The sequence below is a fragment of the Peromyscus maniculatus genome, chromosome 15, assembly GCF_049852395.1.
Source record: "Peromyscus maniculatus bairdii isolate BWxNUB_F1_BW_parent chromosome 15, HU_Pman_BW_mat_3.1, whole genome shotgun sequence".
Taxonomy (NCBI): Eukaryota; Metazoa; Chordata; class Mammalia; order Rodentia; family Cricetidae; genus Peromyscus; species Peromyscus maniculatus.
Window position 1 is genome coordinate 79520404 of NC_134866.1, and position 27766 is coordinate 79548169.

A 27766-nucleotide genomic window follows, 5' to 3' on the forward strand; every position below is an offset into this window, starting at 1 on the left:
CTCTTGCTGAAGACCCAGGTTTGATTCCCAGCATCCTCGTGGTTCATCTTTCTTGGTAACTTACACTGGTGTTTATCATCAGCCTTCAAGCCTTGACAGTTTTTCTGCCTCTCCATGTCTCCCACATTGTAAACTAGTCTCTTACTCTGGGGTCTTTTATTTTTTTGGCTTAATTTTGCCTGTTCAAATACCATCTGCACAGGTGCCCTGAAACAGTTTCCTGTTGGAAATTGTTGTTTCCCAGCCACCTGGCGCATCACTGCTTCCCCCATTCCAATACAGGACAAATAAGATGGTACAATTGTCCTCTCACTTGGATTTCAGTCACCACATCAGGTCCCTCGAGCTGCCTGAAAGCATTGTGCCCATGCTTGGTAAGCCAGTATTTGTGGGAGATTGATGCATGAGAAAATGACTTTTTGCAGGTGCTCTTCCTGGTGACTTCATTGAGAGTTTAGAAAAAACAGATGGTGACAAGTACAAGGTGACCTTAAAGTATCCCCACTATTTTCCTGTCATGAAGAAATGTTGTGTCCCTGAAACAAGAAGGAAGATGGAGATGGCTTTTCATACCAGGTGCAGACAGGTACCGTGAATGTCTTTATTTTGATCCTAACTGAAGATCTTAAGGAAAGGATATATACTTCATTTTGCCAGTATTGAAGTCAGCTCATTAACTGATATTCCTGTTTGCATGTGCATTGCATTTACTAATTCCACACACCTACAATACTTCCAGTCTTTTCATTTCCACATTGTCAGCTTGCGTGGCATGCCACGAGCTATACTGCTGTAGTGGAAATAGAAGAGATAGAAACAAACAAGAAGTTGTATTCATTTTCTGCATTTGAAGTCCAAAGCTGGTAAAGCATCTCTCCCTCCTTAACAAGTAACTACCAAGGTAGATTCTGGAAATTACTATTCGTCAGCCTGTTGGGAAGAATGGAGAAAGTATAGATCACACATCTTTAAAACACTGTCTCAAGAAATTTTTTTAAAAACTTAAAAAAAAAAAGATGTACAGATAGCACCCATCAACTCCAGACATATCCCATTAACTCAAACTCTATATAGTCATGTCTAGCTACAAGGGAAGCTGTAGTCTTTAGTTGACAACTGTTTGCTAGGCTTGGAGTTTTATTTTGAAAGGACAGAATTAAAATTGATTCTGAATCAACTACCCAGCTCACCACCATAGTCCTGGCTACCCAAGTAACCATGAATGTCTTTTCTTTCCTAGACCATGTGTCAAGCCCCAGTCATTCATTTATTGTCTTGGGCTCAGACATTGGGCTCTGCCATCCAGTTGTCCCCATTTGAGTTTCTCATGATGTAGCAGCCTACAAAAAGAAAGACACGTCATTAGCCCTCTCACCCCCAACCCACACCCAGTGCTGGAATAGGAACAGAATAATCACATCAGAGCGAAGACACTCTTGAAGAAAAGGCCAGAGCAAGCCAGGTGTAGCAGTGCACACTCCTAAGCCCAGCAGAAGCAGATGACTCTTATAGATGAGTTTGAGGCCAGCCTGGTACATAGAGCAAGCTCAGGCTAGCCAAGGATCCCTGCCTGGTGAGACCTTGTCTTGAAAAACAAGAGGAGGAGGAACAGGAACATGGGAGATATATAGAAATTTTCAAAAATGATCTGGTAAGAAGTCCTTTACCAGTTGTATTCTGTGCCCCCTACATTAGCTCTTGGGGGTTCTTTGTTGACTGTTGTCTTCCATGGCCATGTCTTAAGGATTGCTAGATAGAGTCATACTGGTGCCAGTTTGAAATACAAGGGTTAGGTTAGGAACCAAATAGCCACAAATTATTTGCATGTCCTTAGTAATAAAACATCTTCAAAACCTTAGCTTCTTGTACATTTACTTCTAGGCAGTTAAAAATAACTAGACCCAAATACCGTTTTTTAGTCACAGTTCCTGCCGGATCTTATTAACTGATTCATTCCTATGTTTGTTCCTCTGTTCAAAAGACTTTGCTTCAGCGCCTGTGGAAAAGGTAAGCTTTTGTAAGGAAATAAGGAAGTGTTCTCAGATTAATCTCTGTAGTTGAGTGACGAAGTGACATTCTACTCCCGGGATGCCAGGACTGCAGAGCAGCTGGCTTTTCCAAGGGTCTGAATCCCCAAGCCAAGTCTCCCTTAGCAAAACAATGACCTTCCATCTTCTGTTTGTCCTCCTTTTCACTTTCTGTCCTGTAAACCAGCCAGGTCTTTGAGCTTTGTCTCTTTTCTGTAATCTCTCTAAAAAGTAGCACGATGACAAGCATTATTAGTTTTCCTCAGCAGTTCTAAGAACTAAGACATAATAGCAACATGGCTTACCTTCAGAGTTCCGTCAAACCACAGCCGCAGCAAATTCTGCCCATATTGCCATATTATTGTTCACATGAGTGAGTGCCGCCTGCTTCCCAGCCTGCAGGGTCTCCCTCCAACCGCTTTCTGCTTCTGTACCTTTCTCATTTTTACTACAATAGCAACTTTATTCCAATCATTCTCATATTCCATAGTACATCTTTCCAAAACCAATCAGAAGCATAGTAAGTCAAGCAATGAAGTAAGGTTTGAGGCTAGCCTGAGTTATAAATGAGCCCTTGTCTCAAAACTCAAAACAAGTCAGGTTTGGTGGCTCACATCTACAAACCAAGTATTCAGGAAGCCTGAGACTAGCCTAGGCTACAGAGTGAGACCCTGTCTGAACCACCCCCCAACACACACACACACACACACACACACACACACGCACACACGCACGCACGCACGCACGCACACACAGGCACACACACACACACACACACACACACACGCACGCACGCACACACACACAGGCACACACACACACACACACACACACGCATGCACGCACGCGCACACACGCACGCACGCACGCACACACACACACACACAGGCACGCACGCACACACACACACACACACACAGGCACACACACACACACACACACACGCACGCACACACGCACACACACACACACACACACAGGCATGCACGCACACGCACACACACACACACACACACAGGCACGCACGCACACACGCACGCACACGCACACACACACACACACGCGTGCACGCACACACACACACACAGGCACGCACGCACGCGCGCACACACACACACACACAGGCACACACACACGCACGCACACGCACACACACACGCACACACACAGGCACACACACACACGCACTCGCGCGCACACACACACGCACACACACACACACACGCACGCACACGCACGCACACGCACGCGCACACACACGCACGCACACGCACGCACACGCACGCACACGCACGGTGTTGAGGAGATGGCTCAGTTGGTAAAGTCACTAGCCATGCAACCCTGACAGCCCACGCAGAAGCCAGCTGTGGTGGCACACATGTAATCCCAGCCGTCTTAGATGGGAGGCTGAGGCAGGAGAATTACCTGGAAGCTCATGGATTGGCTAGCCTGGACTATGAGGTCCAGCAGTAAAAACAAGAGAGACCATGCCTCAGCACAGTGGAAGGCAGACCTCCACACACATGCAATATGCAGGTCTCCCCGACCTCCCCTCACATACACACAAGTAAATTATTTTCAAATGTGTATATATAAAAAAGAAATTGGCTGAGCCATGGTGGCGCACGCCTTTAATCCCAGCACTTGGGAGGCAGAGGCAGGCGGATGTCAGTGAGTTTGAGGCCAGCCTGGTCTACAGAGTGAGTTCCAGGACAGCCAGGACTGTTTCACAGAGAAACCCTGTCTCGAAATACCAAAAAAAAAAGAAAGGAAGGAAGGAAGAAAGAAAGAATAAGTTGCTGACTTAATTGTTGGGACTAATAATTTTTCCTTTAACGTTTTGAGAATTACTTTCCAGGGCTGGAGAGATGGTTCAGTAGTTAAGGACACTTAACCATCAATAGATCCAGCCCCAGGGGAACTGATAACCTGTTTGGACACCTTGAGTTTCAGGCACACATGCAGTGCCCATATATATATATGCATGCAAAACACTCCTATACAGAAAATAAAACAAAGTTTTAAAAATAAAAAGAAGTGCTTTTAGTGTTAAAAAACAGAATAAAATACCCTGCTTTGGTGGCACACACAAGTTATCCCAGTACCCAGGACACCAAGAAGAGGATCTCCATGATTCTGAAGCCCTCACTTGGGATATATAGTGAGTTCTAGGCCTACCAGGGCCACATAGTAGGACCTTGTCTCATGGATGTGTATGGTGTGGTGTTCCTAAGTGTACAGGTACCAAATAGGAACTATGTTGGAGAAAAGCCTATAAAGACAATTTTAAATATAAGATACCATGGTATGTTAATCTATTTGTGCTATTTAAACAAAATATTGTAGGCTGGATAACTTATAAACAATAGAGATTTATTTTTCATGGTTTTGGACACAGGAAGTTAATGATGCTGTGTGTTCACAGGAAAGAAGGAAAAACCCTTTTTTAAATCACAGGGCAGCAGGGCAGAAAGTACCTAAGCTGGCTTCTTCTTGCTCTCTTGTAAGCCTCTCGTCAGTTCTGAGGACAGTGCTCAAAGGTCCCATCTCTTAGGACCACAGCAGTGCAAATTAGTTTTCAACATATTGTAGGGGACCTTCAGGCAGTAGCATGTGGAATTAAGTCTACGTACATTGTTGTTCTGGAGCAACACCCATCCACAGAACATTTTCATGCTAACTGAAACTGCATTCATAACAAACTAACTTCCCATTCCCTGTTCTACTTTCCATGTCTGTGAATTTAATGGCCACAGGAAACTCGTGTCTTGTGACTCACATTGACTTAGCATCAGGTCATAAAGGTTTACCATGGGGAAGCATGTCAGAATGCCCCTCTTTTTAAGGGTGAATCATATGTCGATGTATGGGTATACCACATTTTCTCGGTCCATTCTTCTGTCACTGGGCACCTGAGTTGTTTTCCTGGTTTTACTATAGAATAATGCTGGTTTAACATAGGTATCTGTAGATACCTATTGTGAGTCTGCTCTCAGTTCTTTCAAATATTTGCCCAGAAGTAGAGTTAAGATTATATGATAATTCTATAGGGGTTTGGGTTTTGGTTTGGGAGGGGTTGTTTTGATTTGGGGTGTTTTGTTGAGGCTGAATCTCGTATATCCCTAAACTCTTTATGTAGCCAATAATGACCTTGACCTTTCTGAACTTCCTAGCTCCACCTCCCACATGCTGCGATTACAGGCATGTGCCACCATGCCTGGCTCATGTGGTGCTGGGGATCAAAGCTCAGGTTTCTTGAATGTTGGGCAAACACTTTTCCCACTCAGCTCTATTCCCAGCTCATCTGTCTGTAACTTTTGAAGAATCGCCATAATGTTTTGTAGAGCCACTGAACTGCTTTCCACTCTCATCAGGAGTACACAAGGGTACCAGTTTCTCTCCATCCTCATCAGTTAATTTCCATGTGTGGATACAGAATAGCAAAACAAATTGGTTTGAAGTTCAAATGGTAAATTTTATGCTGTGTATAATTTGCCACAAACACATCAGAAAGTTGTAACTGTGAGTATTTGGTACACTTGTATAATTGAAAATAAGTGAGGAATCAGTAGTTCATGCAGCATACTTTTGCCCTGAGTTTACAGTACCTCGGAGTTTATGAAGAGCTTACAGCTGTCTCTGAAGTATAAATGTTATAAATTATTTCGGGAATAGCATACCACAGTTTCAGATTCTCTCAACGCTGAAATGGAAACAGTAGTTCTGGCGGTCTAAAACTGTCCGACCGTGTCACAGCCTCACTCACGCAGTGACTGTTGAGTGCTTTGCGTCCAGTTGATGCTTCTCTTCTCTTTCTGTTGTTCCTGTGACTAGGAAAACACAGCGATTCTCCAGCAGCTCCTCCCGCTGCGCGCACAAGTGGCCAGACTGCTCGGCTATGACACCCATGCTGACTTTGTCCTCGAACTAAACACTGCAAAGAGCACAAGCCACGTGGCAGCCTTTCTCGGTCAGTCCTTTATTTATCGAGGGTCAGTGGTATGGTTTTTGTTTCCTTTGCCCTGTGACATCTTACTGTATTATATCACCTTAACTTCGGCCTTAGCCAGGCACCTAGGCTGCCTTTGGAACATCCTAGTGTCAGGAGAAGGGTGTTCTCAGCTCCTCCTTGATGAACTCAGTTCTTGGGGCTGCTATCTCTTATCCACTGGGGCACTGACTCTATGTTTACACACAGTGGGTGTGGGCTAACAGGACTGTTAGCTCATTGCCTTCATTCACTGCCACTAGGTCTTTGAAACTGTGCAGTGACTACTGATAGATATATGAAAGAAGCTGAAAATAGGGTATAAAATGAAAACAGAGCATACCTAAATAAAAAAAAAACTGGCACTCCACCCTCCGAAGTCCACTTTTTAATATATAAAGGTACTGTAGATTACATCTAATTACCTAATTACTGTAGTCATATTCATTTTGTCTTTTTCATACATCTTTTTCTTTTTCTTTTTTTTTTTTTTAAAGTAAGGTCACTGGGCCTGGTGGCACAGCCTTTAATCCTAGCATGCAAACAGATCTCTGTGAGTTCAAGGCCAGCTTGGTCTACATCATGAGTTCTAGGCCAGCCTCAGCTACGTTGTGAGGCCCAGTCTCAATGAGAAAACAGTAAGAGCTAAGGTTTCTGGTCCAGGGAGATGGGTCAGTGAACACAGTGCCTACTACATAAAAATGAGGACTGGAACCTACATCCCTGTAAAAGCCAGGCAAGCATAGTGGCCACCTGTGACCCCATACCCAGTGGGCAGAGGAAGGGCATCCGTAGGGTGAGCAGGCTAGCCAGGCCAGCTAATTAACAAGCAAGGGTTCACTTGAGAGACCCTGCGTCAATCAAGTGTAGAGTCAGCTCTGGGCTTCCACACACGTGCCCACACACATGTGAGCACAGATGCATAGGTAGTGTACACAAATGTACGCCCTGCCTCCTAAGTACTGGATGAAAAGCATGTGCTACCACACCTAACACAAACTTTAAAATGCTATTAAAATTACCTTATTCTCCTTTGACAAAATGTCAAAAGAATTTATCTTTGATAGTCATTTATTAACAGTAAGTTGGAACTGATTAATAATGAATTAAAACTGGTCGTGGTGGTACACACCTGTAATCCAAGTAGTCAGGAGGCTGAGGCAGGAGGATGCCATGAATTCGAGGCCAACTGGGTTATGTAACAAGTACCAAGTCAGAGAGCTATGGTGTGAGACCCTTGTGGTGATATTTTAATTGTGCTGAAATGTGGTTTTATTTGTATGTTAATAAATAAAGTTTGCCTGGAGATCAGAGGTCATTAGTGAGCCAGGAATACAAGTCAGGTGGTGGTAGCCCATGCCCTTAATCTGATCACATGGCAGGCAGAATCTCTGTGTGGTCAAGGATACAACCAAGCATGGTGACACACACCTTTAATCCCAGTACCAACCATAGAGACCAGGAGGTCTGTATAGACAGGCAGTGACGAGGAAGTGAGGTGGCTGGGTTTAGAGCCAATGAAAAGGCAGAGCAGAAAGGCAATAAAAAGACAGGACACACGGGAAGGAGGTCTCTCTCTCAGGGGAAGGACAGCAGCGAGTGGAAAGATAAGGTGGTCTTGGCTCTTGGCTAGTGCTCGGATCTCTTGGGCTTTTAACTCCATATTTGGCTCTGTGTTTCTTATTTAATAAGACCGTTTAGAATTTCGTCTACAGACCCTGTCTCAATAAACTAAAGAATCAAAATAAAATGATAAAAATAGGTTAAGAAATCGGCTTTTAGCCCCCAGATTTACTCCACCGCTGTTTCTCAGTAGTGGTGTCACGGTTTACTTGTATGTGCTGGAATCGTATACAACCGATGACAGGTACCCATCGGCGGCAGCCTACACTTCTCTTGTGCATCTGTGAGACGCTGGAAGTAACTGCCTTGGGTAGGAGCAGAAGGCCTCATGCTGAGTGGCAGAAGCACAGAAATGATAGGACAGAGGCCTTCCCCAGAGCCTCCACTTGGTGGAAAGAGCAGAGATGCGAACGGGTAACTGCTGTGATGTCTGAGGCATGTTCCCAGGAGGGTGGCCCAGCTCTCTGTCTTCACAGCATGCTTTGGGCGGCAGCCACGATCTCACATCTTTGGGCCTCCTCTAACCCATGTCCAGCACAGACCCAAGCACATCTTTATCTTCACGTAGTTAACACATTGTGAAAAGAAATACAAAAGAGCTTGTTCAGCCCGGTTTTTTAAAGCAGATAATCAGAATTTGACTTCAGTATTAAATTGTAGTGACCAGCAATTTCTTGAGCTGAAATCTAGAACTACTATCCAAATCCTCTTCCTCCTCCTCCTCCATAAATCGCAGAATGGGCCTGGGGAAGGCAGGCCGGACCCACGGTCAAATGTGCAGAGCAGTTTTAGATGATGTTGCCTGCAGGTCACAGGAGGTGTTGTTTTAGGAACATAGCCTTGCTGAGGAATAAGCGTATGCACAAGCTTACTTTTTCCTTTGCTTTGCTCTGAACTGTAATATTCCTCCACCAGAGTTCTTGAGGTAAGCTTCACCGTTGTTGACATTGGAAGGTAACCGCGGCTGGGTTTTGGTGGTGTAAAAGACCATCCAGTCTCTCCTCATCAGGGTTTCCTCCAACTGATCATGCACAAAACTAGCAGTACATGTGAATGGGCTTGTCTCACGGACACATCACTAACTCTGCCCTTTCCCTCACAGATGATTTAAGCCAGAAATTAAAACCCCTGGGTGAGGCAGAACGGGAGTTTATTTTGAACTTGAAGAAGAAGGAATGTGAAGAGCGAGGTTTTGAGTATGATGGAAAAATCAATGCGTGGGATCTCCATTACTACATGACACAGACCGAGGAGCTCAAGTACTCAGTGGACCAGGAGTTCCTCAAGGAATACTTTCCCATCGAGGTGGTCACGGAAGGCTTGCTGAGCATCTACCAGGAGTTGTTGGGACTGTCATTTGAGCAAGTGGAGGATGCTCACGTTTGGAATAAGAGCGTTTCACTCTACAGTGTGAAGGATAAAGCTACTGGAGAAGTGCTGGGACAGTTCTACCTGGACCTCTATCCAAGGTACTGGACTTGCTGTTAGAAGCGACCAGACTCTACCCTTGCATATTCCCCCATGTGGTGCTTAGTGCACAGGTTAAAGTGTAGGGCCAGAACGTCTGCCTTCATCCCTCACTAGACAAGTTATTCGGTTTGTCTGTGATGTGTCCTGAATGGTGGGAATATTTGTAGCACCAGTTTTGTGGAATGTTGTAAATATTCAATTGGATGGTTATTCATAACATTTAGAAGAAGAGTGCACTGCACGTAGTTGAGTTCTTTAAAATCTAAAAAACACAACGGGGCATGGTGGCAGTGCACGCCTTTAATCCCAGCACTTAGGGGGCAGAGGCAGGTGGATCTCTGTGAGTTCGAGGCTTCAAAGCTACACAAAGAAACCCTGTCTCGGAAAAACCAAAACCAAAACCAAATGTGTGTGTGTGTGTGTGTGTGTGTGTGTGTGTGTGTGTGTGTGTGTGTGTCAGAGAGAATAATCTGAACCAGCTCCCCAGCCCAGATAATAAGTTTTGAAAAAGCATTAGCTACCACCACCATCATCACCTACTGTTTTTACTTAATTTAAAATTTCCTCCAGAGTATTTATTAGCTAGGTCATCTGCCAGTCCTCTGAAGTCTGTCTGCCCTCCTCAGTCTTTACGAGCACAGCACAGTATAGTAGAAAAAGCAAAGCCCTTGCTGTTAATCTGAGGAGTCCAAACACTTGACTGACACACCCTCCTTGAGATGTTCATTCTTCAGAGCCCTTAACAGGATTGTTTTTGCACTAAGCACTATATATGCACATTTTCTAACCATTTAATCAGGAATAAAATTTCAAATATTTTTGATTGAAGTGTATAACTGTAAATGCCACATTTCCTTGGACGTAAAAGATTTGGATCTTTTTCTCCTTAGGCTGCTTTCTAAAACAAACCCAACTTTTTGCAGTAACTAACTCATTTTACTAAATAGACCAAAGAGAATTATGGTAATCCCTCTTCAGCAAAGCATAGGTGAGCAGTCCACTGGCCCTGGATGCTCAGAAGGAGGCTGAATTGTGATCCATTTGGTGGCACGGGTGTCCTTCAGCACCTAGGTTATTCGAATACCTAAGAGGGTAATCCTTTGGGCTAGCAAGATAGATTAGTGGGTAAAAGTGATTAAACTACCGCGCGGTGATGGCGCACGCCTTTGATCCCAGCACTGGGATTAAAAATTGAATTAAGATGAGATTAAAGGTGGATCTCTGTGAGTTCGAGGCCAGCCTGGGCTACAGAGTGAGTTCCAGGAAAGGCTCCAAAGCTACACAGAGGAACCCTGTCTCGAAGTCTCGGAAAACAAAAAAACAAAACAAACAAACAAAAAAAGTGCTTCAACTCAGGCCTGACAACCTGAGTTTGATTCCAGGATCCCACAAGGTGGCAGGAGAGGACTGGCTCCTGAGAGTTGTCTGGCCTACACACACACACACACACACACACACACACACACACACACACACACACACACACACACGCGATAAGATTTAAAACAGGAAATCTTTCAGCATTGCAGTGTCCTGTGCCTGTCTCCAAACTCACTTCCCAGGACAGAGTCCTCCCATCCTGCGTTTCTGCCGTATGCTTGCTTTGTTTCATATTTGGAGATTGGTCATTGCTACCAGAAAAGTTATAGAGAACACAGAGTGATCTTTCGTGAGGATAATGCCTAGCTCATACTCATTTTCTGTCACAGTCTTTGCGTAAAGGTAATGTAGTCGAGAGTTTTCTCCGGTCCCTCCTGGCCCTGAGGTCCTGCAGCCTCCCACCCAGAGGGTTAATATTATTTGCAAACTGTATGGTCTATGGCAGGCCTCTCGCTAGCTAGCTCTTACATCTTAAATTAACCCATTTCTATTAATCTTTGTTTTGCCACGTTTCCCGTGGCTTTACCAGTCTGCTGGCATGTTGCTCCTTGGCTGGCTGGCTGGCATCTCTTTAGACTCCGCCTTTCTCTTTCCTGTCTCTCTCCTTGGATTTCCTACCTGGCCATAACCTGACTCTCCATAGGCCAGAGCAACTTCTTTATTAACCAATCATAGCAACACGTATTCACAGTGTACAGAAAGACATCCCACAACAAGGTAAAATATAGATGGACTGTTTTATTTGTCTGACTCTGGAACAAAGTTCAGAGTAGATTCTTTAAAGACTTGTGTTTTTCTTTTTTAATCACATTTTATTTTTAAGAATTACTTATTTATTATGTATACAGTGTTCTATCTGCAGGTATGCCTTCATGCCAGAAGAGGGCACCAGATGGTAGTGAGCCACCAAGTGGGTGCTGGGAATTGAACTCAGGACCTCTGGAAGACAGCCAGTGCTCTTAACCTCTGAGCCATCTCTCCAGCCCCCTCACATTTTATTTTTATTCATCAAATACTAAGATTCTCAAACAAAATCTTATGATTTCAATATAAAACTGGTAGGTAAGGACTATAGTCTCTATTGCTTTATAAACGCAATAAGAAAATGGATAATCTCAGAATAAAAGTAATTTTTAAATTAATTTTAAATTAATTACATTGAGTTTTGTTTGTTTTGTTTTGTTTGGGGGTTGTTTCAAGACAGGGTTTCTCTGTGTAGCCCTGGCTGTCCTGAAACTAACTATGTAGACCAGGCTGGCCTCAAACTCACAGAGATCCTCCTGCCTCTGCCTCCTGAGTGCTGGGTTTAAAGGTGTGTGCCAACACAACCAGCCTCAATTTTAATTTAAAAAGGAAAGAGCAAGAGCTGGAGATGGTCAGCAGTTAAGAGCGCTAGCTGCTCTTATAGAGGACCTAGGTTCAATTCCCTCCCACCTGGCTGCTCACAACCATCTATAACTCCAGTCCCAGGGAACCCAACACCCTCTTCTGGCCCCATGGGCACAGCATGCAGGTAAACACTCATAAAATAAAAATAATAAAATCTCATATATATATATATATATATATATATATATATAGAATGAATACTGCGAATGTAATCTATGAATACCACAAATGTGATTAATATCATGAGTGTAATGAATATCATAAGTGTAATTTAAAAAATAAATAAAATAAATAAAAATAAAAAATAAATAAATAAAAAGACAATTAAAAAAATAATAAAATCTCAACAAAAAGAAAAGAACAGGTCCTAGAGAGATGAGGGGGTGTTAAGAGCACTTACCACTTTTCCAGAGGACCAGAGTTCCGTTCCCAGCACCCACATTAGGCGGCTCACAAGCAGGTCCTGGAGACTCAACACATGGCCTACACATACCCATAAATAATGAAAGTAAACTTAAATATAAGCAAAAAACAAAGAAGATTAAAGACTTTCTGAGAATTTAAAAATTAGCAGATCTTTAATTTTATGATTAAAACTTTTAAATTTGCCAGGCAGTGGTGGCGCACGCCTTTAATCCCAGAACTCGGGAGGCAGAGGCAGGCGGATCTTTGTAAGCTCCAGGCCAGCCTGATCTACAGAGCGAGATCCAGGAAAGGCACAAAGCTACACAGAGAAACCCTGTCTCGGGGAAAAAAAAAAAAAAAAATTAAATTCTAAGATTTTCTTTAGGGAGGAGAATTTAGCTATTGCTTCTGCAGCGCGTTGATACTCATTTTACACTCTCATCAGGTACAGACAGTGTATTATAGTATATGATACTATACAAATACAAAGAACATACAAGATAACAGGATATACAGGCTCATGTTCCTCTATTGACCTGTTTATACATTTCCATTTCACTCCATGAGAGCTTTCCAGGGATACTGTCGGACTCATTAGATACCCAGAGTGCTAGAATTACAGACATGATCCACCATGCTCCGATGAGTCTGTCTTATAGTTTCCAACTCTGCCAAACTTATCCACCTGACTGCACCCTAGCATTCAAACCTTCTGGCTTCTTAGTCTGGTTACTTTGTTATTTCAAACGTAGTAGTCGTAGTTCTCATGTGTGTATATGGGTCCCTTGTTGCTGTGCATCTTTGTATTTCTCATGGGTTGACTTAAAGCCAGGCATGTGAATAGGACAGTGAAGACTAAGGTTGATAATTTTATGCCTAAAATTGGCCCCACATTTACTTTTGCTAGGCTTTTCATACGGGGCATTGGTTCACTTAGTAGTCACTTAGGTTTCAGAGCTTTACCACTGCCTTGATTAACCTCCACATGCTGCAGACTTACCCTTGTTCTGTTTGTTTTGTTTGTTTGTTTGTTTGGTTGGTTGGTTGGTTGGTTGGTTTTTCGAGACAGGGTTTCTCTGTGTAGTTTTGGTACCTGTCCTGGATCTCGCTCTGTAGACCAGGCTGGCCTCGAGTGCTGGAATTAAAGGCGTGCACCACCACTACCCAGCTTCCCCTTGTTTTAGATTGTGTTTAGAATTGATTTGCCCACGCTTTTCATGAGTCTCTTCCACTCACTGCGTCTCTCTGCGGTTCCTCAGAGCAGGTCTTCATCCAAGCGCTCTAAAAACAGTGAGCTGCCATGACTTGTTACTGGCTGTTACTAGCCTGCTTAGGGGGTGGGAAATCTCTATTTGCTCTGATCCAGCGTCAGCCTGTCCTCTGTTGTTTCTGGTTTTCGTTCCTCTCCTTTTCCTGAGACGGTATCTCTAAGTACCCCAGAGTGAACTCAAACTCTTGATCCTTCTGTGTGAACCTACTGGATACTTGGGATCACATGTGTATGCCACCACACCTGGCCAGCAGCAGCCTTAATCAGGGTAGCCTCTGTGTCCTGTGTTTTAGGAGTGGGGCCTAGTCAGTGGTCCAGCCTCATCTACAGCTGTAAGTCCAAGCATATGTATTTCTGCCCACAGAGGCTTTTTTTCCTGTTCTGTTCCCCAAGAGCTTTGGGTCTGCATGGCTGTTCTAACAGCAAGGTCTCTTCCTTCCTGGGGATATTAAGGCCCTTGGTCTGTAAGAGACAAATGAAAAAGCATCTAAATGATGCTTCACACCCTTTCCCCAACTGATGCTGTCTCAGGCGTATGCCCATCCCCATCCCTTTTCTATGTAAGGGCTGATACTGCAGATGATGGTGATGCTTTTCCCTGGGGCACAGTCCTATGGTCCCGCATTTTGTCTACTCCAGCACTGACCTTTAACGGTTGGGTGAAATGTCCTCTTCCTGTAGTGTCCAGTGTCTGCCCTAACTTAAGGTGTGGGCTTTGGGGGTGACTCCTCTCCTCTTTCCTTGGAGGTACCTGTGCTAGATTGTGGGCTTGTCGATTGCTCTTCCACAGCAGTCCTCTGGTGGGTTCAGAAAAGCTGGAACTCTCAGAATGGAGTCAAGGAAGTCCAGGATGGAGTCAAGACAGGAACAATACCCTACCCGATTTTATGCATCTGAATAGTAGCCAAAATTAATTCTTTTCTTTAAGTGGCATCGATGTGAGGGGGAGGCGATACAGGGGACCAAGAAAAACACTGATACAGAAAAAATACATACAAATTTAAAGATTAAGCTAAAACAAACAAAAACCTAAAAGGCTGGGTCATTGTTTAATTTGACTTTCTGTGCAGGGCGAAGCATTCTGTGTTCTAAAAGGTGAACTAAACATGGAAAAGTATCTTCTGGTGTCAAGTATCACTTAATGCCTAGAAGAGGCCATGGCATGTTTTGCTAAAGAAGAGTGTCCACGTCACTGTTCTTTGTTCCTGTCTCCCAGGGAAGGAAAATACAACCATGCCGCCTGCTTTGGTCTTCAGCCAGGCTGCCTTCTCCCCGATGGCAGCCGGATGATGTCTGTGGCCGCCCTGGTAGTGAACTTCTCACAGCCCGTCGCAGGCAGGCCCTCTCTCCTGAGACACGATGAGGTGCGGACTTTCTTCCATGAGTTCGGTCACGTCATGCATCAGATTTGTGCGCAGGTGAGCAGTTTGCATGGCAACCCCACCCGTTGTTTCCAGTTGTTTCTTACATCTTGGCTGCTGTCAGGTTTCTCTCTTTGCCTGATTTTTTCACAAGCTGAGCAAGTGGCAAGCCTGCGGAGACACAGTTTTCTTTCCTCTCACGCTGTATCCTCACTTGAAGGTTAGTCCACTGATGAACGACCTTATAGAAGATCTGCTCGTGGAGGAACAGTGGCTTCTAGCCACCTTGAACCTTTATTCCTTTTCTACCACTACCTGGGGATACCTCCCTTTTCATGCTTCGAATTAACATCACGAGTAATACAGTCATGCAGAGCTGGGTGTGGTGGCATGCTAATTGTAACCCAGCACTTGGGAAAGAGTCAGGAAGATCAGGAACTCAAGACCAGCCTTGGCTACATAACAAGTTCAAGGCTACCTTGGGCTTCATGAAAGCCTATCACAAAAAAATAAATGACTGTGTAGAAAACTTCTCCAGGAAAAAGATATGTGTAGTAGATTGAAATGAAAAGTGATTGGTGTGTGTGTGTGTGTGTGTGTGTGTGTGTGTGTGTTCATGTATTTGGAGGCCAGAGGTCAGCATGTAAGGTTTTCAGGAGCTGTCCACCTTGTTTTTGGAAGACAAGGTCTCTGCTAAGACATGGGACTCACTGGTTAGGTGAGACAGGCTGGCCAGCAACCCCCAAGGACCACCTTCAAACAGGTACCACCAGAGCTGTTTTTGGAGTAGATTCTGGGCTTTGAACTCAAGTCCTCAGTCCAACTGAGCTGTCTGTCTCCCCAGGCCACAAAAATGATTTTTGGCTTTGTTTTTGTTTTTCTCTTCTTTTTTCTTTGTTTTTTTTTTCAGGGCTATTGGTTAAATCTAGGGCTTCATGATTATGCTAGGCAAGCACTATACCACTGCATTATATTCACAACCAAAAACTATGTTCATCTTAAGGCCCTGGGTTCCACTCCAAGTATAAAAACTAGAAGCATTTATTTTCAACTGAGTGTACTGCATTTACCCATTCAACTAATTTCAAACTATTTCTGGTTTATGTTAAAAACTTGTTACTATTTAACTATTATTTACATTATTAACCTGTAATCACTTAATGTTTTAAATATACTGGCAACAGAAATTAAGAGACAGTTTTCTAAATTTGGAATCTCTGTGTGTATTCATTGATACTTTTTTTTTTCCAGGCACACACACACACGGTCACACATCACACACACATATTCAACAATAGTAGATGAAATAAATTATTTAAAACTAATTCTTTCAATATATTGTCTGTTTATTCTGGTCCCTCCATATGTTCCTTTAAAAAGAAAGAAACAAACAAAAAGGTCTAGGGCCACATGTTTTGGTCACACCTGTGATCCCAGCATGCAGGGGACTGAAGCAGGAGGATTATCATGAGTTCAAAGTAGGCATATTTCCTTACATGCTCATGACCTTGGGTTCAATTCCCAACAAACTGGGGGGGGCCCTGGGTTCCACTCCAAGTGGGGGGTGGAGGTGTTACTTTAAAATAAACACAGGGAAATACAACAGAAGTCTGTCCAGATGTGTAAGTCCAAATGTAGCCCAAAGGAGAGAAACCTTTCAGGATGATCTCAGACTTCTTAGATGATTTTAGAGTCTGTTCTCCCAACCCTGGAGTTCCACAGGTGTTTGTCAGTGTTGAATGTTTATCAGTATCCTTTCTGTGCCCTTATACTCCCTTGAGTTATGATAGCTCTGCTTTAAGATACTTGTACGGTTAAACCTGAAAAGTAAAAGTAGCTTCCTTAACTTCGGTATTATGGGTTGTTAAATAAGCTAAGTTCTAGGTGTGTATCTGCAGATAAGCAAGGCTCTGCCTTTGGAGTGGTTGGTCTTTATTCATTCATTTATTTTAATTTTTTGATGTGTATGGATGTTTTACCTGTATCTATATATGTATACCATGTGCCTAAAATGCCCATGGAGGCCAGAAGAGGCCATCAGATCCCCTGGGGCTGGTGTTGAAGACAGTTGTGAGTTGCCGTGTGGATGCTGGAAATCAAATCCAGGTTCTTTGGAAGAGCCCTTAACTGCCAAGCCAGCTCTCTTTTTACTTATTTTGAGCTGAGTACTCCTCCAGAAAAGTGTCCTTAGACTCACATTCTGAAAATTGTAAGATGGAATTAGAAAAACTCACACGACTCCCCCCACCCCATACAGCCCAAAGGAGATGAACCTCAAGTTTAGAGCTCCTAATACAGCGGTTTACTGCCCAGTGTTGACTGTTGGCTGGCAGTTTTACAAAGAAGGAACTCAGTGTCTTACTCACATTTATTAAAATAACAGTGGTCTTCCAAAGGGTTTCATTGTTCCTGACGCAGACTCTTGAGGCATAGTATAGTCCTCTTACCACATCAGTGCCTTGTGCTTACCCTGTATTCTCCATGCAGTTCTCCACAACTGTGGTTTTTATATTATTTGGCATTACTTTTGATCCTTTGAGGTAGTCACGTTAGCATTGAAAAATACTTTGTTGATGTCCTGTGCCATTTGAAAACTGGTGCCTAACTGAAATACATCTGCTTGATATTGCATATGTAATTTGGTACATTGTATTTTTTAATCTACTCTAGTATTTTTATATGTATGGGTATTTTGCCTGCATGTGTATCTGTCTACCACTTGTGTGCTGTGCCTGGTGCCTAAGGAGGCGTGTATCTGCGGATAAGCAAGGCTCTGCCTTTGGAGTGGTTGGTCTTTATTTATTATTATTTGAGAAGGTGTTAGGTCTCCTGAAACTCAACTTACAGATAGGTGTGAGCCATCATGTGAGGGCCAGAAATTGAACCTGGGTCCTCCAGAAAGAAACCCAGTGCTCTGAACCAATATGTCATCTCTCCCTACCCCGTGCTTATCTCTGAAAGCAATCAGTTCTCTTCGGTTCTGAGACCTTCGGCTAACCGTTCACGGACAGACTTGTCCATTTGATGAGTGTGTTGATGCTGTCCTTTGCTTCATGATCACCTCTTCATGAGATTGTCTTTGAAAAATACATTTGTCTATTCTTACCATTTCAGATGAGAGGCAGCATTTTAGAATGTTGGAATACTGGCATATTCATGCCTAGAACCAGTGACCAATACTTTTTACCTTTTGTACGCAGAGATCTATGTATTTGCTGCTTTTAAGTTTAGAGGCCTTTTGTACTGATCGCAAACAGATGGCAGCTGAATGAGATTCATAACTTCTGTGTTCATTAGTACTTCTGAATATTCCATACATGTGCACTAGATCGGTTTTAAGATACGGCACCTCAGTGTTTGGGTTCTGCACTGTGACAGCCTGGAGAGTAAGTGACCAGAGGAGCTCAGTGGAGCTTGTCATGGTAATATTTAAATATGTGTGCAGGAACTTCCAGTTTTCAGGCATGTGGATGCCCTAGTTTACTGTGTCGTCATCAGGGACTTGAGTTTCATGGTGTTTTCTTGTGTTTACACTGCCAGGTCAGTAATTTGAAAGATAGCCATCAGGAGAGGCACCGCCAGTCTCTGTTCCTGTTTCATGGTTTGCACTTTCTGTAAGCCCTGGCCTTTTGAACTTCTGCAGAATGGGAGAGTAATACTCACCAGATTTCATTCATGCTGATGTCTTTGTTGGGGGTACATTAGAATCAGTAATGCGTTTTGAACTATAAGGAAATACTTATTTTAAAGAAACTTCAGAATCACAATAAAGCCTTAATTAAAAGGGATGTATACAGTCAGACAAATTTCAAACTAACAGCATTAGTCTTTTGTAGCTATTTGAAGTACATACCACTACAGAGAAACAGACTCTGTCAGGGGAACTCTGGTGTTAGAACAGGACACTGGATTAAAATATGTAGGGCTAGGTTCAATCCCATGTACCCCATCAAAAAAAAGGAAAGAAAAAGATATGTGATTTGGCCTTTTCAAACCCACTCATTTCTTCATTCATAAAATGGAGGCAAACCTAGCATGGTAGCGTACGCCTTTTAATCCCAGCACTCAGGAGGCAGAGGCAGGTGGATCTCTGTGAGTTCGAGGCCAGCCTGGTCTACATTATGAGTTCTATGACACCCATAGCTAAATAGTAAGACCCTATTTCAAAAATAAAATAAAATAAAATAAAATGGAGACAAGAGCAGTTCCCTCAGGTGTGTCACTGGCGTGGTGGGGAAATTAAATATGTTAAAAAGCACATTAAAAAACTAGGAGTCGCATGTGTATTAATACTTTATTTTTATTTCTTTTTCTTTTTTTTTGAGGGGGGGTGGTTTTGAGACAGGGTTTCTCTGTGCAGCCCTGGCTGGCCTGGAACTCGAATCTGTAGCCAAGGCTGGCCTCAAACTCAGAGATCTGCCTGCCGAGTGCCAAGTGTTGGGTGCTGGGATTAAAGGCATGCGCCACCACTGCCCAGCTAGTATGTTATTTTTCAATAGAATATTTTTGTTTATTCTTTGATAATTTTTATTATTTTTGTAACTTTATGTGTAATTCAACCCTTTTGGATCAAAACTGAGGAAATGGGGAAGGAGGCAAGAGGAAGGAGACCAGTGGCCGTAAGGAGACTTGCTCATGCTTAGATTCAGGAAAGCTCATGGCTGCCGGCATTCCCAGGGCTGTGAGTGAAGGGTGGGGAAGTGATCGGAAGCATCAGGTCCAGGACTTTTGCCTTGCTCAGATGATCACTGACGACTTCAAAGTTTGACCCCAGAAGCGAGAAAGGCATGAGCTACTTACTATACTGGGGATGGTAGAGGATTCGTTGTAGGAAGCATAGGTATTTTATTCTCCTAACTGACAATAAGATATAATTGCTAGGAGGAAGCCTATGTTTGGTCAGAACAACCCGATCTCAGGACAGGTGCGAATTGGGCAGGCTAAGAAGAAAAACGGAGCTGGGTGAGGTCATACACCTGTATTCCCTCCCAGCACTCCGGAGGCTCAGGCGGAAAGATCACAAGTTCAAAGCCAGCATGGGTCCCATAGTGAGTTTGTGACCATCTTGAGCTGTGTAACAAGCCACTGCCTTAGAAACACAAAAGAGAAACCAAAGCTGCCCAGACCTCCTGAGTGTGCCAGCCCAGCACTGTTCCCAGACAGCGCTCTCCCTTAGGTGATTCCTACATTATTGTCCCCACTTCCTAAGTGAAAAGGCTCTTGGATCTTAGCACAAGTTACCCAAAGGCAGCCAGCCCGGCATGCTCCGGCATCTACTGCCTGCTCTGCACTCTCGAGCTGCGCACTAGCGGCAGTGGTGTGCATGTGGTCTGAGTTGGTTCTCCCACACAGAGATTCCTCAAGGATGGACTTCTTCCTCCTAAGCTATTAGAAGTTCTTCCAATAACAGCGCAAAGCGTGAGTGTCTCCTTTCACATTTCCCCATGAACTTTTAGAGTTTGTGACCGAGACATCAGACAGGATTTCCTTCAGGATCTCTCTTTTTTTGTTGTTTAGATTTTTTTTGTTTGGTTTTTGGTTTTTGGGGGGAGGTTTTTTTTTTTTTTTTTTTTTTGGTTTGGTTTGGTTTTTCAAGACAGGGTTTCTCCGTGTAGTTTTGGTGCTTGTCCTGGGTCTCACTCTGTAGACCAGGCTGGCCTCGAACTCACAGAGATCCGCCTGGCTCTGCCTCCCGAGTGCTGGGGATTAAAGGCGTGTGCCAACGCCGCCCATTGATTTTTTTTTTAATGTGTATACAAGTGTTTACATATATGTTAGCATAGAATGAATCCTAACTAATAACATAAACCAAAATGTGAATGTGTATGATATTTATTTGGAAATTTGCTGATTTCTTTTGTTTACTATAATTTCTATATATGCTTTTTTAGCTTTTTAAAAAATTACTTTTATATGTCTGTCATTATGAGTATGGATGCCAGTGGAAGCCAGCAGAGGGCATCAGATCCTTTGGAGCTAGAGTTCTATGAGGTGGTTGTGAGCCATTCAGCATGGTACTGGGAACTGAACTTTAGTCTTCTGGAAAAACATTGAGTCTGCTTAGCTACTAAACCATCTCTCCAGCCCTGGTATTATTATTTTTTAAATAATTAGAGAAAGGATTTTTGTTGTTTTTAAGAAGAATGCTCAGATGATTTTTGTTGTTGTTTTTGTTTTTCAAGACAGGGTTTCTCTGTTTAGTCCTGGCTGTCCTATAACTCACTCTGTAGACCGGGCTGGCCTCGAATTTAGAGATCCGCCTGTCTGTGCCTCTTGAGTGCTGGGATTAAAGGTGTGCGCCACAACCCCTCTGCAGATGATTTCTTTAAAAGCAGAATTATGGATTATCCCCTGGGTGTGATATACAAAGAATGATAGGATAGAATTCAAAATAAGTAGTTAGAATATCTTGAATTGTTAAGATTTAGTTTAAGGACATGAAAGGCAAGAATCCAAAAATTGAAAGTCTAGTATTGTCAAGAGAGTGAGACAAATAAAATGTTAAATATTCAAAGAATGTAGAGAGACTAGCTTAGGCTGGAAGCTAGGTCAGGTGGAACATAAAACTATCCTTGAATACCTGGGTTAGATAGATTCTCCACACAGCATGTTCTTACACCTCAGTACAGACACTGAGCTCTGTTTCCTCCGGGCATGTGCTGGAATAGGGTGGTGAGCGGGCTCACTCACTGACCTCAGCATTTGAGTTTAGGTGGAACTTTTGTTTGTTTTCATCTAAAAAAGAAAAGTTTAAATAAGTGCCTACTTAAGACAGTATAGGTGGTGTAAAGGCGAGCCCATGTGTTTAATTTATGACATTCAAGACCCCTCCAAACTGTGTGTTTTTCCTGTGTCCTCAGATGACGGTAGAATGATGACCTATTGAACTGCAGGAGTGCTGTGAAGAGTAACAAAAGAGGAACTGTGACTCATGTCTTCGTTGTTTCTGCTATTTTTTCCAGTGATGGCTAGATACATGGGAAGATAAAACTGTGGCCTCTTAGCCATCACAGACAGTGGCCACTTGTTGTTAAATGCCTTGTTACATCAACTTCTCCATTAGCGGGAGACTTGCGGTAGATCAGAAAGATTAGGGTATGGACGACATGCTATTAAATCAGCAGCGGGTCGCTTGGGTCAGCCAAGATCACTTCTCCTGAGGGCCTGTCAGTTTTCCTAGGCACACTGAACCCACTCATTCCAAGAGTTGCCTTTTCTTTTCTTTTTTTTTTTTTGGGGGGGGGGGGTTGGAGACAGGGTTTCTCTGTGTAGCTTTGGAGCCTGTCCTGGAACTCACTCTGTAGCCCAGGCTGGCCTCGAACTCACAGAGATCCTCCTGCCTCTGCCTCCAGAGTGCTGGGATTAAAGGCGTGTGCCGCCGCCGCCCGTCGAGTTGCCTTTTCTCTGGAATTTGTTATCATAAAAATGGTCTGTGGTGGTTGTAACCAGTAAAGGAAGCTGGTCTCTTAATTAGACAATAATAGCCCATAATACTTTGGCCTTTAAATGTTGCAAAAGCTCACATAACAAATTTAGTTGTTTGTTTCATTTTACTTTAGTGTATAAATTTAAAAGTTAATCTCACTGGATGGTGGTGGCACACACCTTAAATTCCACTTGGGAGGCAGAGGCAGGCAGATCTCTGAGTTTGAGGCCAGTCTGGTCTACAGAGAAAGTTCCAGGACAGCCAAGGCTACACAGAGACCCTGTCTCCAAAAACCAAAAAAAAAAAAGTAATCTCTGTGTCAGCTTTTAATTGTGTAAAATGGTGCTCTTGCGGAGGACCCAGGTTCAGTTCCCTGCACCTATGTGGTAGCTCATAACCATCTGTATGTGCTCCAGTTCCAGGAGATCCAGCACCCTCTTCTAGCCATCATGTAGTGCGTGTACATGCATGCAGGCGAAACACCCACACATATAAAATAAATCTGTTTCTAAAAAAAAAAAGAAAGAAAGAAAAATCCCATATTTAGGTATCTTTATTCCTCTCAAAAATCTCTATCCAAACAGAAATCTGAGCTAACCTTGTTTTTTAGGCTCTTATGGTCAAAACATTTTCTGCAACAGGCTTGCTCCAATTTGTCCATTGGATTGTTTTGTGGGGCGGTATAATACTTAGTTTTATCCAAGAGACAGATGAACATGGCTAGCTTTCATGCTCCCAAACTATTATTTTCAACATCCCCAAACTGATCATGCTGAGAACCATGTAGAGAAATATAGTTGGACCGTCAGCTCCCTAATAATGACACAGACTTCTTTTAACTATAGAAGCTCAGCCAATAGCTTAGGCTTGTTTCTAACTAGCTCTTTTAACTTAAATGAACCCATTTCTATTCATCTACATGCTGCCACGTGGCTCATGGCTTTTACCTCTTCTCCTACATGTCTTGCTTCTTCTGCTTCCGGCTGGCAACCCTGCCCTTCTTCCCAGTGTCCTCTCTGCCCTGAAAAATCCTGCCTAGCTATTGGCCATTCGGCTTTTTATTACACCAATCCGAGTGACACATCCTCACCGTGTACACGAAGATGATTCCACAACAGAGAATTGCTTTAGGGAATTCTGGGAAGTGGTGTGGTTGGTAACGTGTGACAGTTAGCCACTCCACAGTCCTGTGCCAAGGCCCCATCCCTGCAGAGCCAAAGTCTCCATGTCCCTGTGTGTGCTGACTGGGGTCCTTTGGCTTGGGAGTTTAGTTGTTTGTTGGAAATTGGGCTTTTGAATTTTGTCAGCTTTTTTTTGTCCTCATGTGAAAAAAAAAAAAAATACTTAAATGATGTTGCCCAAAGCGCTCACAGAGAGGCAGCATGGCTGACTTTTGGGAAATTGGTAAGCAGGCGAGCTATTTTTAGCTTTTCCTCCTTCCTTGCAAACATTTCCTTTTGTTCTCTAGAGGACATTGTTGATCTGTTCGTTCATTGGCAGTGCTCTGCCCCACTGCAGCAGGGCTCGGGTAGAATAAGCCTTCTCTTCTCCACGCTGGTGACATAACTGTTGACTCTTATTTGTCCAGTTTTAGCTCTAACTCATGAGTTACTCACTTGTTCATGCTTTTTCCTGGATATTGAACAAACCCTTCCCCCCCCCATTGTGCGTGCGTGTGCGTGTGTCAATCTGTCCGTCTGTCTCTGTCTTTGTGTATGTATGTCTACATGTACACATCTGTGAATACTGACTTAGAAATCTTCCCACAAGCAAGATTTACAAAGCTTCTAATTTTTGTCCTGTGTGGTGGGAGCTGATGGCATGATTTCCCCTTGTTTGCACTGTTACTATTTGCTTAAAAGCTCTGGTTCATACAACCATGAAGTTAGCATCTCTGCTTCAGAATAGACGGTTGCAAAGCTTCATCTTGTGTACCTCAGCCTCCTGTTCAGTCTTAGGAGGAATTCCCTTTTCTTCAGGAACATACTCAAGTGGCACTTTAATTCTTCACATGAAAGATAAATTTGGTAAAGGACTTTTATTTTTTTAAGATCCCCCTTTCAAAAGATCTAGTCACTCTTGAAATACCATAATGTGACCCTTTTCTCTGTTTTCCTGTACAATAAGATGCACTGGACTAGAGTGTTGTGAAGATTTTAAGTTATGGACTGAGGCCATCTGGTTCTAAGTCCTACTTCTGCTATTTTATCTACACTTCACTTTCCTTATTTCACCAACAGGAGTACTAGGACTTACATCATACAGTAACGTGCGCACATGATCACGTGTGTGCAAGTGCACATTTGTGCACCTGGGTGTGGAAGCCAGAGGTCAGCCTCTGGTATGGTTCCTCAGTAGCCGTCCATCTTATTTTGAGACAGTTTCTCACTGACACCTGAGACTCTCCAATTAGGTTAGGCTGGCTGACTAGCAAGCCTTTCCTCTTTCCGCCTCCCAAGTACCGGGATCACGAGTGTGTGTGTGCCACCACACCTGCTGGGATTACACATGTGCATGCCACCACACCTGCCTGTTTATGATGCTGGCAGTGCTGGTGAGCAAATTTAGGTCCTTGTGTTTATGCAGCAGAAATTTTACCAACTGAACTCTCTCCTGAGCTGCTTGGTTTAAATCATACTGTTCCTGTAAGAGCTAGATCTCATGCCTGCCACGGGAACGCTTTCTCTGGGCACTGGCTGTTATAATACTGCATTCGATTGTTTTACCCGTAATGTGGATGTAATCTTAAAATGTTACGTTCCAGAAAGAGGCAAAGTATTCTGTTTCTAGGGATCTTTGCCTCTTTCCTTGTACAAATCTGGGGGAAGGGGACGTCGTCAACAGAGGTACCCTAAGCCCAGTGCCAGCCGAAGCGTTTCCCTTAGACCTCCTGTTTTGCAGCCCTCCCTGTCTAGAATCAGCACAATTACAATGTGAAGTCAAGCAGAGCGTGTTTTTGCATAGAGAGGAAGGCAGAATGTGCCGTCATTTTGACATCTGTGCCTGTGCCCTGGGCCAAAAGCAGAGTGGTTATACACTGCTGATTCGGCACCCCATCTGCCGCCTTCTCCGCGGCTAAGTCCTCTGCCCGTCCCCTCCTTGTAGAGCCCGGGGTGAGGAAGCCTGGGAGAGTGCTGGGGTGTGAGGACTGAGGCACAGGGAGACAGGAGGGGACCCGTGTGACCCTGTGGGGTCAGCACTAACTCTTCTCTGCTGCTAACAGTTTGCAAGTGTTCTGTGTATGGCGTGATGATTAAAAACAGTAGCCTGAAAAAAATGAATGAAAACAAGCCACTAGACTGTTCTGAGAAATCTGCCTTTCCCTTGGAAGCTTTTACATCTGACTCAAGAGTGTTTGAAACTCGGGTTTTAGAACGCTTAGCCCAGGCCCCCTGAGTGAGTCCCTTCTTTCCGCCACAGAGGTCCTGAACTTTCCGGGTACGGCTTTGCTCCTTTCTCCTTTCTCTTCACACTGACTCACCCACTTGCAGCTCGTTTCAGGCCCCTTTCCAGGCCACTGGCTTCTTTTCTCTACTTGATCTGAGAGGTCCAGCTCAGGCTTCCCACAGCAGGGCACACATCACACACACAATCAGTCTGGAATGTTGTGACTTAACTCTCCTGCTGATCTGAACTGAAGGAGTTGAGCAACAGCGGTGAATGCCCAGAGAGGCATGTATTGAGTAAACAAGAGTAACCAACTGCGAGGAGGAGCTGGGGAGAAACTGTTTATCCCGGGGAAAGCGTTTGCCTTCTCCCCCATCCCCCAGCTGGGGTCAGCCTCACACATGGTAGACAGCCCTCTGCCACTGACCTACGTACAACTACGTCCAACAAAACGGATTCTGCCTTGTTGTGGTGGGCCTTGGTTTTACTTCGTGTAAATTTGTTGCACGTATAGTTCTACTCAGTGCTTTTAAAAATACTTTCATGTTTGCCTTCTAGACTGACTTTGCACGATTTAGCGGAACAAATGTGGAAACCGACTTTGTAGAGGTCCCATCACAAATGCTTGAAAACTGGGTGTGGGACATTGAATCCCTGAGGAAACTGTCAAGACATTATAAAGATGGAAGCCCTATCACAGATGAGCTGCTTGAGAAGCTGGTCGCCTCTAGACTGGTCAACACAGGTATGAGTCAGCATGCTACAGAAAAAAAACATGCAGGAGCTGTTTAGTGGGAAACCCCTGGCTGCCCTTGGCCAGACGTATTTTTACTTTGATAACGTTGACCCCAGGAGTGCTGGTGCATGGAGGGAAGAACATTTGAGTGTGTTGACATGGAGATGCCTGGGACTCTCGGAGAGAGAAGTCTCCTAAGTCTTAGATGGCCGGGCTGCCCGTTCACCTTGCTACCCTTTCGTGATGAGTGGTCCTGGAATCAGTTTTCAAATCTCCGACCTGTGGTATCAGAACACATAGTTCTCTCTCCAACACATTGTTCAAACACTCTTAACCTCCTTAGGTCTTCTGACCCTGCGCCAGATTGTCTTGAGCAAAGTTGATCAGTCTCTCCATACCAACGCGTCGCTGGATGCCGCGAGCGAATATGCCAAGTACTGCACCGAGATTTTAGGAGTTGCAGCCACGCCAGGTATGAAGCGGTAGCACCTGAGTTCATTTTTCCTGTGAAACCTAAGTGTCCTTCACCCTGCAGGTGGGTGGAGCTAGCGCCTCAAACCTCAGTTCATTCCTTTCTGCTCTCAGTAAGGAGCCCGTAGCTTTCAGATAAGCACACCGCCTTAGGCGTTGTCCTGTCCAAATGTGCTCGAAGGAGAGGTGGCTCCCGAGTCACAGCATTTCAGTGTCATCAGGCGTGAGCAATTGGCCTCCGCCCCAGAGCACAGCCGTTCCCGTTTGGCAGCCCCTGCCCGGCCCGCCCCTCCCTGTGCGCACCAAGACTTCCCTGGGATTGTCAGTAGGAAGCTGGCAGAAGGGGCATTTCAGGGGGAAGCAGGAACCCCTTCACCTCTGAGTCTAATGCCAGCTCAAGCTTTTGCCTGGCCGTTTCTAACTCCGTGCTTATAGTGCTTGTTAGAATGTGAGTCTGAACTTACATGTGTACTTTTAAGCCAGCTAATATGTATGCATTTGGACAGGGATTGCAAAGTAAACCTTTTCACCGAGGAAATTGTTGCTGAAATGAATCAGACACAGTTATGAAGGAGAATAAGATAAGAGGGGCCACTGAATCATCCAGGCCTCACTTCCTGATCTGTTCCTTATAACCAAGGAACAGCATTGTGTCTCTGACAGAACTCTCCTTAAGGAAGCCATGTGTAGACTCACTTGGTAAATCTTTTTTCAAAACACTTCATTTTCAGAAATTACCAACTACACAAATGCCATTTTATTTAGAGTCCTCTTGGCTCTTATGAAGTGTGGCAGGAGGCTGGGTTTGTAGCTCAGCATTGGAGTGCTTGTCC

General features: G+C 44.0%; 1 protein-coding gene across 1 annotated transcript in view; it reads left to right on the plus strand.

The window, feature by feature from the left end:
- Nucleotides 1–27766, plus strand: part of Nln (neurolysin) — a 106417-nt gene that overhangs the window by 62139 nt on the left and 16512 nt on the right. The window contains exons 6-11 of the mRNA XM_006982738.4: nt 426–586; nt 5862–5997; nt 8741–9107; nt 14769–14970; nt 26285–26471; nt 26806–26934. Of these exons, the coding sequence (XP_006982800.1) occupies nt 426–586; nt 5862–5997; nt 8741–9107; nt 14769–14970; nt 26285–26471; nt 26806–26934 (1182 nt within the window). The remainder of the gene's footprint in view (nt 1–425; nt 587–5861; nt 5998–8740; nt 9108–14768; nt 14971–26284; nt 26472–26805; nt 26935–27766) is intronic.